Source organism: Alosa pseudoharengus, unplaced genomic scaffold (genome assembly GCF_046254945.1).
Source record: "Alosa pseudoharengus isolate Yale_2024_CS ecotype anadromous, Long Island Sound unplaced genomic scaffold, YU_APseudo_1.1 YU_APseudo_1.1_scf_17, whole genome shotgun sequence".
Classification (NCBI taxonomy): domain Eukaryota; kingdom Metazoa; phylum Chordata; class Actinopteri; order Clupeiformes; family Clupeidae; genus Alosa; species Alosa pseudoharengus.
The window spans coordinates 21,953,756-21,969,348 of record NW_027468640.1 but is presented as its reverse complement, the minus strand read 5'-3'; the positions used below and the strand labels follow the sequence as shown (position 1 = coordinate 21,969,348).

General features: G+C 40.6%; 1 protein-coding gene across 1 annotated transcript in view; it reads right to left on the bottom strand.

Moving 5' to 3' along the window:
* Nucleotides 1-8,381: 8,381 nt before the first annotated feature.
* The window catches only part of LOC143127055 (protein mono-ADP-ribosyltransferase PARP14-like), a 29,824-nt gene continuing 22,612 nt past the window's right edge, over nucleotides 8,382-15,593 (bottom strand). The window contains exons 7-17 of the mRNA XM_076288356.1: nucleotides 15,278-15,517; nucleotides 14,503-14,727; nucleotides 14,312-14,372; nucleotides 13,786-13,929; nucleotides 13,571-13,630; nucleotides 12,647-12,823; nucleotides 11,234-11,416; nucleotides 10,341-10,967; nucleotides 10,025-10,161; nucleotides 9,116-9,296; nucleotides 8,382-8,800 (exon numbers count right to left, since the gene is read on the bottom strand). Coding sequence (XP_076144471.1) covers nucleotides 8,514-8,800; nucleotides 9,116-9,296; nucleotides 10,025-10,161; nucleotides 10,341-10,967; nucleotides 11,234-11,416; nucleotides 12,647-12,823; nucleotides 13,571-13,630; nucleotides 13,786-13,929; nucleotides 14,312-14,372; nucleotides 14,503-14,727; nucleotides 15,278-15,517 — 2,322 coding nt within the window. The 3' untranslated portion in view covers nucleotides 8,382-8,513. The remainder of the gene's footprint in view (nucleotides 8,801-9,115; nucleotides 9,297-10,024; nucleotides 10,162-10,340; nucleotides 10,968-11,233; nucleotides 11,417-12,646; nucleotides 12,824-13,570; nucleotides 13,631-13,785; nucleotides 13,930-14,311; nucleotides 14,373-14,502; nucleotides 14,728-15,277; nucleotides 15,518-15,593) is intronic.

The following is a 15,593-nucleotide window of genomic DNA, read 5'->3' as shown; positions in this document are numbered from 1 at the left end:
CATTGTTGCCTAATTACCAATTATTCATTACACCTGTCTGTAGTATCTACTTTTTTGTGTTTTTCACATATAGTATTTTGCATTATTTTTAAAATACAAAAATACACACCAATAAAGTATTTTGATACAAAATTCAGAGCCATTTCCTTCAACCCAATAAAATACAAATGACAAAATACTATTTTGCATTTGAAACACATATTACATGTTTTAGAAATACTACCCATCCCTGGGAACAGGCAGATTACATCTTTATAGCTGGCCATATAATGACATACTTAGGTTAATACTGTATTTCACCAGTTAGGGCACAAAAATGGCCAGTAGCTGCACTGTGTAGCCTATCTTGACATGTCTTTAAGTTTTGGGTTACAATATACAGGTAGTGGGCTCTCTGTTGATTTTAATGAGTAGGCCTAAGCCTAAAGTTACAGCATTTCTATCACAATTGACCAGACTTTGACCTTTTGTCTTCTTTTAACAAAATTCTGGCTATGATTGTTCCTTGTATTGCATCATGAGCCATCACTGCACCTATTGCATTCTACTGTTGTTAACCTTAATCCTAGCTCAGTCATTATGTTGTACCACATCACCCTCCATTAGAAGTGCAATGAGCTGCATTGAGCATAATAAACTGCATTTAGAATTCAAAATCCATATTTCCAGATATTTTGGTAAAAGTAACTTAAAAGTAATACAATAGTAGTGTAATGCCTTACAATTCAGAGACAGTAATATTATAATGTAATGAATTACTTTGAAATGACAGTATTAAGTAATACATAATATATTACGATTTTGAAGTACCTTGCCCAACACTGATTAAACCACATGTCACTGCTTGACTAAATGAAAAATATAGGGTACTGAACATGCATGGAGATCGTCATAGTTGACAGAAATTATGATACTGATTATATAATAACCTATAGGTTTAAATCTAAATGTTTGGGTTCAGTTTATGAAGTGTTGCTACTGTGATACTGTGTGATACTGCATGATACTGTGTGTTTGTTATTTATGGGGGGGGGGGTCAGGGGGGGATTTTGGTATCGGTGGGCTTGTGTGTGTATGTGGGGGGGGGGGGGGGGTGTTGAGCTGAGGCAAGCCAGGCAATAGGCCTATAGGCCCGACGGTAATTGTAAAGCAATTTACAAAAGATTCACTGAACAAAAATGCTGATGTGGTACATGAAAATGTAGCTAAAAATGTGGAGAATGCAATGCAATCAAGCATTTTGGACGATATATTTTCACAAGCTGGCAGAAAAGGCAACAGGCCGATGTGCGTTTTATTTGGAGACTGTTTTGCGAGACAGAGACTGAGTTTGCTGCTGATATTCTGGGGATAGGCTACAACATAGCCAATGTACGACTTTAGCCTTTTAATATAACTGGCAAGATAGCTATAACAGGCAAGGGCTTTCTAGCCTCATGTCAGCAGCGCTGCATCACCCCCTACATTAAAACAACCAGCGGATGGTGGGCGGGTGCCGTTTCGAAGATTGGTCAAAAAACTTCGGTGTTGATGGATGGCTGATGGATGATAAGTTTTGCTATGCAGTTATGGTTGAAATAATAGCCCATCAGCGCATCTCTAGTGTGTGTGCCTCTCTCTCGCTCAGAGGGGAGGGAGAGGCTGAGGGTCGATCCAGCATGGATTCTAAACTCTGTGGTGGATAGGATCTACAATTAGGTGTTAACAATACTACTACGCTAGGTCGAAGTACTCCCAAGTGCTATTGCGCCACACATTGTAGTTCTCCGGTTTATTCGCTTGGAAAATCGCCACGTTTCACGTTGCGTGGCCGTAGCATTTCTATCAACTACTCGTGCAACTGTATTTAAGTCGGTAAAACGTGGATGTTTTTGATTACTTCTACGCTTAGTTGCCGTCAAAGCCCGCTAGCATAGCAACATGCTAACACAGTCCAGCCGCGCACCAGAGCGTTTGAGTGCACGTACGGACACGGGAGAGGTATGACTCAACTCGTGAAAGTTAAGGTAAGAACATATATTACTACTGACATTGGGTGGCGTGTTCCTTTAAAGGGACAGAGACCCACCCATGGAATAAGTAGCCTAGCTAACGTGTTCAGTGAGGCTGTAGGACCACACAAAAACATGTGTTAAGAAGTTGTAGGCCTAAGCTTTAAAGCTTTGTTCATCGTAGGTCTACAGCATTATATGTTAATTCTCAGGTTATAGGTAGCCTATATGCATAAACATTCATAAGTTTGGTCTTTGTAAATAAACCCATCAATTTGTGTAGGCCTATGCATTTAATTTTCATATTGTAGGCTAATATGGGGGGGGGGGGGGGGGCGGCAATGGCCAGTATGGTTTGTATAAAATAGTCTAGAGCTAATAAGCCAGGAGTGTTGAACATTTGAACATCTTAAATAAAATACAGTAGCCTATACTGTGATACTTTGTCGGCAATGAGCTTCAATATGCTACCTATGCATAAATTAATTGCTCACAGTGCCCAGGGATTTTGGTCTTTCTCATGACATGCAGGCACACAAGGGTTTACTCATTATTCACTTGGTGATATCCACAGCTAGCCTCATCAGTCCTTTTGCATGAAAGTTGATATGCCTTCTTAACCATACCAGTACTTTTGAGAACAGTATGTTTAGCCGATTCCTTCATTGCCTTACCTGCGCATTTGGATTTAACAGCTGTGGTTTTGTCAGCTCCCTCAATGCCTCCCAAGACTGCTTCAGCTACAGCACACACTCCAGCCACAGCTCCTGCAGCTAGGCCACAACCTCCTACTACTGCTGCTTTAATCCCTAGACCAACTGCTGCTGCTGTTCCCCCCATGGCACCAGCCACTATAGCAGGCGCTGTGGTTCCTGCTCCTCCAGTAACTGCTGCTATTGCTTCACATTCTGTGGCCTGACTTGTTGTGCTCTCTACTGTGTGTCTGTCTATCTCTTCAACTACAGAAGCTGATGAGGCTTCTGATGCCCCAGTCACTCCACTGCTGTCTCTTGCTTCTGATGATTCAGCTGAATGTCTTACTGAGTCAACACCCCTGACAACTAACCCAGCAAGTAAACCACAAAGGGCTGCTAATGGGGTAATGGCGCCACACAAAGCTCCAATGAGCATCCCAGTCGTTAGCTTTATTTTTCAAAATCCTCTGCTCAACTTTCTTCTGGGCTAATTGTCTTTTATGTCTCTGAGTTTGGGTCTTTCCTTTGGCATTTGTTGGTCTTCCTGGTAGCTTTTGCATCTCTTCTAGTATGGCCTCTTCCACTAATCTAAGAATCTTATTTGTGTAGCAGACTCCTCCATTATCTTTAATCATCTTTACAATAGTGTCGAGCAACTCATTAACCTGAACTGTATTGCTTCTAGATAAGTTGTTCCCTGTTGAAAGTCATGCTCCTTATCCCAGTGTATGTTGTCAATCACATGACAGCGACCTCCACATGCATCCACAAGCTCCTTCAGTGGGTTTATCTCATGAATAGTTTCACTCTGACTGTCACAACTTGGATCTACAAATTGCTTAATAGTCATACCAGGCATCAAGTCTTCTCCGTGTGTAAAAAGTATCACTGTGTGTTTCAATGCTTCAACACCAAACATGTCTCTAATTTTCCTCATTGTTTCTTGTTCATGTGTATCTGTCTATTCTCAGCACTAAAATAAAAGCATGTGGTCCCAGTGAACACTCAGTAATGCAGTGCACTATTTCAGAATATGACTCTTCATTTGAAATGTGCGTGTCTAGAAGTCCAGGCGTGTCAATGACTTTCACATTTTATCTGTCACAGAAAATGGAGAACTTTCAACAGGGAACAACTTATCTCTCAAGATGGTGTTGCCCGTGCTACTTTTACCGATGCCTGTTTTCCCCAAAAGTACAATCCTCAATTCACCTGCAATTAAATAAGACCATTATTGGACACTTGCATTGACAGCAGTATTTGGTATTTTGTACAGTAGTATGTCTCTTCAGTGAGTTTGTACTCACTTGTGCAGAGTGTTATTTTTTCAGTAAATGCATACTCACTAGGCATGGGCAGTTCGCGACTGATTCGGTCAGAAAGAACGAATCCCAAAGGTGAACGACGAGAACTGATTCCCAAAACAAGGGAACTGGTTATTTTTTAACATACAAAATTTGGTCACATAATAAAAGATATAAACGAACAGAGCTTCATCTCCCTCGACCGTATATCGCGATTGAGTCTAAAACGTGAATGAGAGTACTACAGCAGCAACCGAGTGGCCATGGATAAACAAATGGCTTTACTTACGTGCCTGCCTGCCTGCCAGCGCTAGAACTTGGAAGACGCCATTTGATTCTTACTGCATTCCATTCAGTATATTTATGAAAAAAGGCACTTATGTGCTTAATATTAAAGGAACCGTATGTAAGATTGTGGCCAAAACTGGTACTGCAATCACTTTTAAATTACTGTAGAGCAGTGTATCCCCTCCCCCTGCCCCCTGACTGGCAGAGCTGGCAACACGGATGCCGAAACACTACTGACTTTGTGATTAGTAGATAGGTGGAGGTTGGTGTATCAGGCCAGCCGAATCAAACAAATGATTTGTGAAGGAAACTGAAAGAACTGATTCCCGGAATAGAATCATTTGGCCCATGCCTAATACTCACTTGTGTAAAGGGTGACACATGTAGGCCGACTTTTCCCAAGTTGGAGCACATAGTGACACTGACAGTGTACTCAGTGTCAGCTCTCAGACCTGTGATATTTGTACTGTATGAATCTGTGAGTGTCAGAGAGAGAGAGAGAGAGAGAGAGAGAGAGAGAGAGAGAGAGAGCAGGGCCTGGGAAGAGAGCAGCGCCTTGCCAGCCCAAGACAAGAGGCAGAAGAGAGTGAAGTATCCTTGATTCTTCTTTAAATCCAAAAAAGAACAAAGAGTCACAAGTTACATAGAAATTAACATGGAGTCCCCTATATTAGTTTTTTTTTTCTCATCTGAGAACAGAGTGTGGGCATATCTGAGAGGACATCAATTAGGTTACAGAAACATCATATGAATTAACTTTACTGTTCTTCAACTGACAATATTGTATTTCTTGGACTGAGACCTTTAACATGATACCAAACATGAATGGATTATTTCTCATTTGACAAATACAGTTAGACTTGACCTGGAGTTTAGGTCTTTCTCCCAGAACCTGAAGCGGGGATACAGGAGGAAGGCACAGTAGAGCAACAGGTGGCCGCAAACCAAATGGTAGATGAAACCAATGATTTTTCTGTTCAATGACTTTGACCTCTCCACTGATTTAGGTATGCAAATTACAGCCTTACATGATGCATGTTTGTATTGTAAAATTAAGCCAGATCTGAGCAGTGCTGCAATAAATCAAACTAGAGTCATCTATTTTGAGCATTGACAGTAGTTAGAAAATAGCGATTTTTTTTTTTCACGTGGCTCTTTGCCCGCTGCTACAGGCTATGAACCCAGTGAAAGTTTATGAGTCAAAATTGTAATTGAGTTGAAGCACAACAGCGCTAGGTTTTAAAAATACTTCAAAGAGAAGTCCGGAGATCTCAGTTTGCTGAGGTCACTGAGTACTGTCAGAGTGTAGCACCAGAGAGGGTTAAGTAATCAACGATCTTTGGTAGCACTTGCCAACTCGAACTAGGAAGCACTGATTTTTCATAGTTTCTTTTTGTATCGAAAATACTCGGTGACCTTGACAAACTGAGATCTATGTGAAAAAACTCCAGACTTTCCCTTTAAGTACTCAAAAGTAAAGTAGCCTACCTTTAAATGCATTTCAATGTAATGTTTATTGTAATGGTTAAAATGGATGCAAAAATCGTAATAAACTTTCAATCATTCTCTGTTTAAGCCTACCACCTAGTTCCTTCCTTGGTTCAGTTAAGTGCTGTGTTCAATCTTAAAATCTAAAAATCTATGGAAATTGAGATTGGCATTGGAGGCTACCTGCAACATAATGTTTTGGCAATATTGTTCACTAGATGGTCATTAAAACTTGAGAAAATAGGCAATTAAGTTGTTTTGGAAATGTAAAGAGTTGAAAAAGTGATACTCCAGTAACGTCTAAAAATGCTACTTATGTACAGTAACAAAGTATTTGCTATTTGTTACTTCCCACTTCTGGATAACTGTAGTTGTACATTAATGTTATCATGAAACAGGAACAATGTTAAGATGTTCATGTTATTTGATAAAATAAAAATTTCATATTATTTTATGATAAAATATATATTTACAATGTACTGACAGATTGGTCTTACCAGAGACTTCATACGTAAGCCTACAAAATGCATCATCTGACAAGTTATAAAAACAGCAGCAGTCACTTCCACTTTCTTTTTCATTGCCTGTGACAATATCAAGTCTGTGTTTTTTTAAAGGGACACCAGGCAAGCCTGATGCTTTTTCTCTACGAAACTCCCCCTCGCTCGGTCTGAAGCTCTTTTCCTTTTCTTTGCATCTTCCGTCAAGGGTTTTCGCTGCTTCTTCGCCGGCTCTGCCAATATACACACGTTTGCAACAATCGCTAGCGTTTCGTTCGCCTGCCTCTGTGCTGTAAACTAATCCTGCTTCGGCCGGCGGGTACGATACACTGAACTTACAAGCGGGATATTCTTCCTACAGGCAGTAGGGGTGGGCGAGAGAGTCTTCATTCGCCCTGTAATGAGTCATTTAACCATATACCGACGTTGCCTGGTGTCCCTTTAAAGAGATACAGCTCATTTCCAGCTTTGGATACATTTAGCTGTTGTCATGTCCCACTGTCTAGGGGTTTTGTGGGACATGAACAAAAGATAGGAGATGGCAAAAACTACTGCGGAGGATCAATGCAAAAATATTTGTTTTCAAAAATATAAGAAAAAGTATTCTAGAACAAAAACTAAGGCTGCAACAAAAGTCCAAAACGAAAGGCCTCAAGCACAGGCCCAGGCAATCCCCAGCCTAATCTTGGACTCTCATTCCGAGAGCAGGCAGGAGCGGCGGAGACAAATCTGCTGGAACGCGTGGCTTGCGCGAAGCAGCGGAGCGGCGTAGCGTGGCATGGCAGCGGCAACCCCAACCAAGATTGAGTGAGCGAGCGAACGAGCGAGCTCCCGGATGACATCAGCCGGCACCTTTTATAGGCCGGCCCAGCAATTAAGCCCCCTGCTGGACTGTCTGAAACACAACAGAAACATACAGAGGACAGACCAAAGCAAACAAACACTGATAAAACATACAGGGACGTAACACTGTGGATAGGCAATAAATTGGCCAGCCTATACTACTTTGTGTAGCCTCATTTGTGCATTTTGTTACTTACGTCTACATTGAAAAGTTAATTAATCCAGATTTGAAACAGTTTTATTTTACTTATGAAACATTTTCATGTGTTCCTGTGAACTGTCTAAAGTAGTGTATTGAGAAACTGAATTTGATTCCTGCTGCCCCAACAACAAACTGATGAAAAATAATTTCTTACAGTTTTCACACCAGACTTGTCCTTGCTAATTCAGAGCATAATAATGAAAAGAGAGAGATGATAGATAGATAGATAGATAAATAGATAGATAGATAGATAGATTTTGAACTAATGCCCCCCATTCAAGCATTACTCAAAAGACTACAATCTTTCAAGAAACTTTCCCAAATCTTCTGGTGTAAGTATGGCTTAAGAGTGCGCACACACACCATACATATGAATACTTTGGTGTACACACACACACAGAACCATGGGCAGCAGCCATTACAGTTGCTGGGGAGCAGATGGGTGTTGGGTGCCTTACTCAATGTCACTTCAGTTGTGGTCTTTAGATGGAAGAATTCTGTCAAAGTCCTTTTAGGCAAGTCCCCCCACTTCGCAGCTATGTTGCAACGCACTCTGTTTCGGGCAGAAATGCGCATATGCAAGGGTTCACGAGTCACAACACCAACCTCACTCCAGCTGCAAGATTTCAACACATGATTGGCATGATGTAGTCCTTTGGGTCACGGCTTCATAATGCGACTTATAAAGTACCTTTAATATTGTCAAATATGATATTTACACAACATACCACATGATAGGCATGCTGTTTTCACATGCCAACCTTTGGCGGCAGAAGGGGCGGGATATGTTTACACATCTGCCATATTGGCATTACAACCCCATACATTTCCATTGGGGATTCTATGAGTTCTGTGTTTCCTCATTCGAAAGTCTCTGATTCTGATCAAATATGAGAGTTGCCGGAATCGAAAAATATCCCTTGTTTGACTCTATGAGCAAAGGCAATAACACTGAGATGCTATCAAGGGGGAAATAAGGTCTTATCTTTAATAGCTTCACAAATTTTACAAATTTCTACAAATGTAGGTTTTTTTTTGCCAGGCTTCAAAGTTGACAAAGAAATATTTTGGTGAATACAATTAAATCATAGTTGTTAAACAATAATCTTATATTTAATTACAACAGATAGTTGAGTTCAATCAGAATCTGATCAGAGGCTATAAGGGTATGATGAAGGCCATTTAAATCATCGGCTCTACATTCATTTGAATGTGATGAGACAGTCAGGGTAGGCCTGGCTGTCGTGGAACACCACAAACATGCTGGGGTTCTGCTGGTTATCCACAAGGCTGTCGAAGCGTATGTCAGGCTGTTGAGGAGAGACAGGTGGGGGAACCTTCATATCGCTCTGACCCAACGTGTACAACCCTGTCAGAACACGAGCCACGAACATGAGCTGAGTGCCGTCTGCTTCAGGGCGGGAGTAGGTGGGGTCAGCAGAGTATCTGGCGTTCACAGCAAAGTAAGTTCCCAGTCCGTATACAGTGGCTAAAAAGAAAAAACAGAGGACAGAGAGTGGATGGACAAAAGATAAGAGTAAAGAAAAGAGCAAATAGATGATAAAATGGACAGAAACAAAGGAAGAATGCAACATTTAAAAGTAAACTATAAACCCACCATGCCACTTTGCCAAATTATTATATTAGATACATACAGTACATGTATAAAATAATTCATAAAACAATTCTCACCAATGTACTGGAGGGTAAAGTCCCATAAAATGAATGTTTCACAAGATGGAAATATCGTAATTTGATGATTTATCACTGATTGAGAAACTGATTAAGATAAGAACATCCATACCATTCTGGCCTGCAAAGCCGCGGTTGAAGCCGGTTTTCATGATGGACTGGCAGGCCTGGGCAGTAGTGCCGTGGTAGAGCATCTTCTCCCCGGGCCCTACAGGTGCACCGTTCTTATCCTCCAGCTGCTGCCGCTGAACCTCAAATGCCCGACGCAGGTGCACGTTCTGCACACGCTCAATCTGGGAATGCAAATATACATTAAACAAACATAAACACATACCTCATGTACAACATGCTAACAGAAAATCTACAGATGAATATAAGATTATGCTTTCAAGAATACAAAAAATAAATCTTTATTCAATTCATCATATCATTCCTAGTCATAAGGCTCGCTAACAATAATAAGCATAGTGATATCGCTTTTTGATCCTTCAAGGTTGACTCTTCCTATCATTGTGAAGCAGAATTCACCAAGCATTGGATTGTTCACCCACTAATAGGGAACGTGAGCTGGGTTTAGAGGACTATACAGTGACACCATTAAAGGACAGGTTCGGTATTTTACACTTAAAGCCCTGTTTTCAGATAGTTTATGATTAAATAGAACGTTTAAGATTGAAATTTGGACACATGCTGCTGTCCTGAGAATTTTCGGTTTCTGTGGTAGCACCTCCCCACCTCCACAATGGCTGCATAGGTGCACTGGAACAATCCTTCCTAAAACGCATTAAACTTTCGTTTATAAAGATGTGAAACTCACCGAACTCATCGTATTTTTTTTTAATTTTCATACTTTAACGTACAGACAAGTGTGTGGTCTCCTTGGACACTTTGCGTCAATCGGGTTCTAAGGGTTAATAAAATGACTACCGTACCAAATCCTACAACCACCATATACAAACTTTGATTTGGATAGTGTCTATTATTTAACTCTCTTATAAACTATGTATTTTAGGTGACAGACCTTGAGTACTGTTTTCTTGGCAGTCTTCTTGAAGTCTCGCTTCACCCTGTCGTACTCAGCAGAGGAAGGTTCAAGTGGGACCACCTGCAGGGCCCCATGAGCATGAAGGGTGTCCCAGTAAACAGGAACTCTGAAATCTGGCACAATAACAGTTCATATAAATAGAAATGTTATAATGTCAGTGTGATAATTAGAAGTTGCTAGCTCACAATAAATGTTAATAGGTTCATTGCATTTGCTTTGTACGAAGGTCCCCTTTTAAGTTAACTTTCATATCTCATCCAGCATTAATAAGCAAGGAGATCCCTTTATTTACCTCGGAGATTCTGCAGCCTCTTTATGTCGGCTGCACGACCTAAACCAGTGGCAGTTGCTCGCATCTGTCTGAGATCTACCTTCCAACAGCATCCATGAGCATCCATCACCCCACTACTGATGTCACCCTTCTCCAGCTTCTGATTGGCCTCTTTGGGGAACCTCTCCCAATCTCCTCGCTGTCCCATAATGCACCACACCACGTTGTTGAACAGCTCCCTCTGGTCCCTCTCCACCACCTGTCGGCGTAATGCCCCCTGCATGACGTACATCACCTCATTCACCCCCTCATTCAGCCCCCTCACCACCACCTCTGCCCCACTGCCAGGCCCAGACGGCTCCAGCTGCACCCCAAGGCTGTTCACTCTGCCGACCAGATCCTGCAGCTCTGCATGGGAGAGCCCAGCCAGCTCCTCTGGGGCCAGGGTTTGCTTGGAGCAGTGGGAGTTGTAGGCCCGTTGTAGACCAGCACAGGCATTGGACACGTCCTGTGCAGATGTTCCCAGAAGTGTGAAAGCAGCCAGGGGACAGACTCTGGGTGAAGGTAGCAGGGAGCTCAGGTCTGGCTTAAGGGACTGAGGTGGACTCTGCTGAACGGGAACTCTTATTGCCCTCAAATGACCAGGGGCTGGGGAAGCACATAGAGACCAATGTCAAGACCAGAATACTACAAATTATGCTCAAATAATGGTTTGACAAAAATATGCAAAATACAAAACAAAGATCTAGCATATTTGATGATTCTACAACATCTAGCCTCACTAATATGAAAATTAAAATATGAAATAGTAATTAAAGATAAACTGTGAGATGTAGGAAACATTTAATTCATGTAGCCATGCGCAGAACATTTCAGAGATATTTTGGTAAATATAAGGAAACTGCTATCCTCACTTGTTGGGGTAGCAGGTACACCCATGATAGCCTGGGCTGCAGCATGAAAATGCTGGAAAACGTTGACTTTGAGCAGAACAACACGGATAGTAGAGAGGTACTGTAAGGTGTGGCTGGAGACGACAGCTTTCACTCCGTTGAGGATGGCATCTGCCACCAGACGGGGGTTCACTCCACCAGTGCCTACAGACCGGAACAGATCTTGTTTATCTTTTGCCCCTTTGTTTTGTCAAGTACTACATGTTTACATAAACATGCATTTCCGGCCTATTCCTATTAATCCGGGCCTCCAATCCCAATTCCGATATTGATTAGTTGATACACCTGGTGTGAAAGAATTTCCTCCCCCTCTCACTGGCCCTTATTCTCTGTCACATCTCCCTTCCAGTCTTCCACCCCAGTTCTAAATGGCCTGGAGCTGTGCCTGAACAGCTAAGGGCCACTTTGATCAAATCCATAAAGGCATCTAATGCAGTTTAGGGATCTAGGGCTCCCCCTAGAGTCGCAGAGTATTTGTATTTTACCTTGCTGTTATAAATACTTCTCACGGCTTGCCTTGAGCCCTTCTCCCCAGACACAGGTACATGTGCATCTGTTTTAGAGCCTAAGGACTAGCAACAGGCTTGGCTCCAAAGCACCATACCTACTGACTAGGTAATGTTTCATGATTCTCGCAACATGCCACCGGGGCGCTGCCACCTGCGGGGTGCTGCCAGGTGTGTGATTCCCCCTGTTACAAGTTCCTTTACCATCAAAATGACTTCAATGCTTTTATATTAAGGTATAAAACCTTGCATAGGCTTCAATTCTTAAAACTACATTGTGTAATTTGATGGGTTAATTCTTTGGGGAAATTTGAGAAAACGATTTGTTGGCGGAAGTAATTAAACATGAATGAGGAAAAATTGATTTGTGCTAAAAATCAACTCAAGAAATTACACAATGTGGCTGCATGTCAACCAATTATGAACAGGCTATAGGTTTAACAACCCTTTATCATAAGAACACAAACACTAATCCCAACCTTACTTACTTTTAAATAAGTTTTATTATTAATTGCTGACAACTAATAACTGGGTAACTTTGGGAAACGGCTCATTCAGATATTACAAAGACGTCATCTCATGAAGGATTTGGACTGAACACTACATCTCACAGCCTGAAGCTTGAAGTACAGTCCCAAACTCTGACATGAAGCTTTTTTACTTAACAGGGAGTGAGGAGTAGGCTATTATTTGAAATAATGGGTGTTAATATGTTTCTGTTAGTATGTGTTTTCCTGCATTACAAATCAGTCTAATATCAACTCTCTGTGATTATGTGTGAACAGTGAATAATGTATATTAATAAAAAACTAAAGTGAATACAGTATGTGACTCTATAGAGATGTCAATGTACAGTCTCTTTACTAACCAGCACATATAGCAGGAATGGCCACTGATTGGTATCTTTTCCTCTCACAAAGCAGCAGGATGTCCCGGGCCAGATCCTGGATAACGGCAGGATCCTTTTGCCCACAGACGTGCATGATAGCCTTGCATGGGAAAGAGCCAGAGGGAGATGTGAAGATCTCACCCCTATTCACTTGAGCTGGTAAAAGACAAACAAAAAGTCATCTTATATGGGTTTGTTCAAGCATGTGTGCATTGTAAAAAAGTAAAAGTCAGGGCTGTCCAATTTGTCAAACCATATTATGTTACAATAACCTAAAACAATTTAGTTTTGACTGAAACACATTCTTATGTTTTATGCTTTGATGAACCATGATTTGTTCCCACTATGAGTGCGTTAGGTATTGAGCATGCAGTATCAGTGGTTTCATGGCATGCTTTTGAATGTGGCACAACATACGCCTATTCAACGTGTTTCATTATAATAATATATAATATAATATTCGTTATCTTCCTTTAACATTGATGTTGTAGTACATCTGAATGCCTACTCTAAATGCCACCTGTATAACACAATGACATTGAAATTACATGAAGACATCATGTCAACTTCACTTAAACAATTTCATTGGAATTACTTGATCAAATTGGGTTACCACGGCATGAATCAATGTTGTAAACAGAATGATAAATGCTGGACTAATTCTAGACAGATCATTCATGTGCAACCAATGTACACAATAAAATCAACTAAATCCAGCAGGGATTTAAATTTTATGTACAATTTCACTTTTTTATTTTACAATCTTAAAGGCTAGAATACAGCAACTCTATCTGAGACAATATAATCAAGTCACAGTTAGCTGAAGTTTACTTTCTCCCAATTTTGAGGTATACTTTCAATTTTGATTTAGCCATTAACCCAGAGGTTATTGGAGGGATTTACCTGACTGAAGACTTCTTTTTACATCAGGGCCTGCCAAGGTCAAGATGTCCTTGCACACAGCTACAGGATGCAGTTTGGAGTTAATGATATTGAAGCGCAAAGCCATAACAAAAGTTATTTTGCTAATAATTGAATTTTGTGTGCCAGTACAATGCTGAATAATTGAATAAATGTTCCAATTTAAGACCAAACCCCAAATCATCTAAATACTATACTTGTATCAAAGTTTTGGAAGTCTGTGGTGTTCACTACGACATCTGTGGTTTCATTGGTGATGTCCCCAAATACCAGATGAAGTTGTATCCCTCCCACTGGCAGTGTGATTTCATCCAGGTCAGAAGTCAGAGACTGAAAGATAGCTGTGTATAGAAAAAAATAATAGAATCACCACAACTCATATCACAAGCTCCAGTTGCAAAGGGAAAGGGAAAAAAGCTGCCCTAGATGTATGGGAATGGGACCTCTAACAAATAGGAAGATATCAATATTAGGGTACTGTGCCAGAATTTGCTGTATCATTTACCTTTTAGATAAATAACAAAATATACAAATCCTAAAGAGATATGACTGGCGACTGCAGAGATGTGGCTGGTTGATGGAAGTTATGGAAATAATATTTGCCTTATCCATTCTTTCCACTATTTCAAATAATTTCTGACCTAATCAGCACAACATACAATTTGGACAAACATAACCAATACCACAGTTCCTACCATATAATATGAACATATTTTCACTTGCCTTGACCTGTGTTTATATCCACCATATATGTACTTAATTTCCAGCATACTTCTTGAAAGACCTTGGAATAAGAAGTGCATTCAGTTAACTTTCAGTTGTATTTATATTGTGTAGTTTATTGATATTGACAAACTATGAGATACATGTTAGAAATCTTTTGGATATTGAACTCTGATAGCCTAAAGACTTGCCTCTGTAGAATCTGGATAGTCTGGTTGGATGACAATTTGTATAGTTGAGAGGGATCTTGTTGGTCCTAACTTTCCAAACCGGCCAATCTCATCTGCCAGGATCTGAGCTGCCTCTCTAGCAGGAATGCTCAGAACTAGCCCAGGTCCGATAATCGGAAAAGCCATGGAGCTGAAAGCATGATGCTCACATAGTTCTAAGGTTCGTTTCAGTCCATATCGCAGTGCCTGCAGTTAACAAGATACACATGTCAGACCTTACAAGCATTGAGTATTCACCAAAGCTGCTCCTAAAGTTAAAGTTCACCATGGTCAGTTAATCTTTTTACTCATCTCACCCTCATGTCAGCACTAAATTGAAAATGTTGGATTGTCAGGGCTAGATTTTAGGTAAAATTGATTTAACCTGTAAAATGACCCCAAATAATAGTCACTTTCCTCCTCCATATGAGAATACAACTGAGCTATTTCAATTACCTTTTGTTATTCAGGTGGTTCCAGTGACATTATGGATGATTTACAATATAATGAGAGAATTTTGAGGCAACTACGGTATATCTGTGCCAATCATCCAATTACTATCAGAAAGCACAAATAATAAAATCTTTCCTACAAAAGGCAGAATACCAAAATTGAAATAAATATCAGACAAAAATTGATAGGCCTATGTTTAGAAAATATGAAAGTATGTGTTAGATGTATGACCACAGAAGCTTAACTGTTGTCAGTGAACAAACCCTTTCATTTAATTTAATAATTTCATTGCCCTTTGGGTTACCTTTTCACTGTTTCCTTTCAGCGCATCCCAAGGCAAACACTCAATGAAGAAAACCTTTTGGCATCCCAATGCTGAGGTGCCATCAACCTCCAAAACATCTCCTGGTTTGAGACTATTCTGACATTTTCTGGAGCGATCAAAGTTGCGTTGAAACTGGTCTCCAGCCTTTTGAGCAAATGCATTCCCAATCCTAGTAGCTGTTAATGTTTTCTTCATCATGGGACCCACCATCACATCAACCTGTAAGAATCATGTCAAGTAATTCTCATAGCAAGTTGTATGTCTGATTGAACTAATTTGACATTGAAGATGTAGA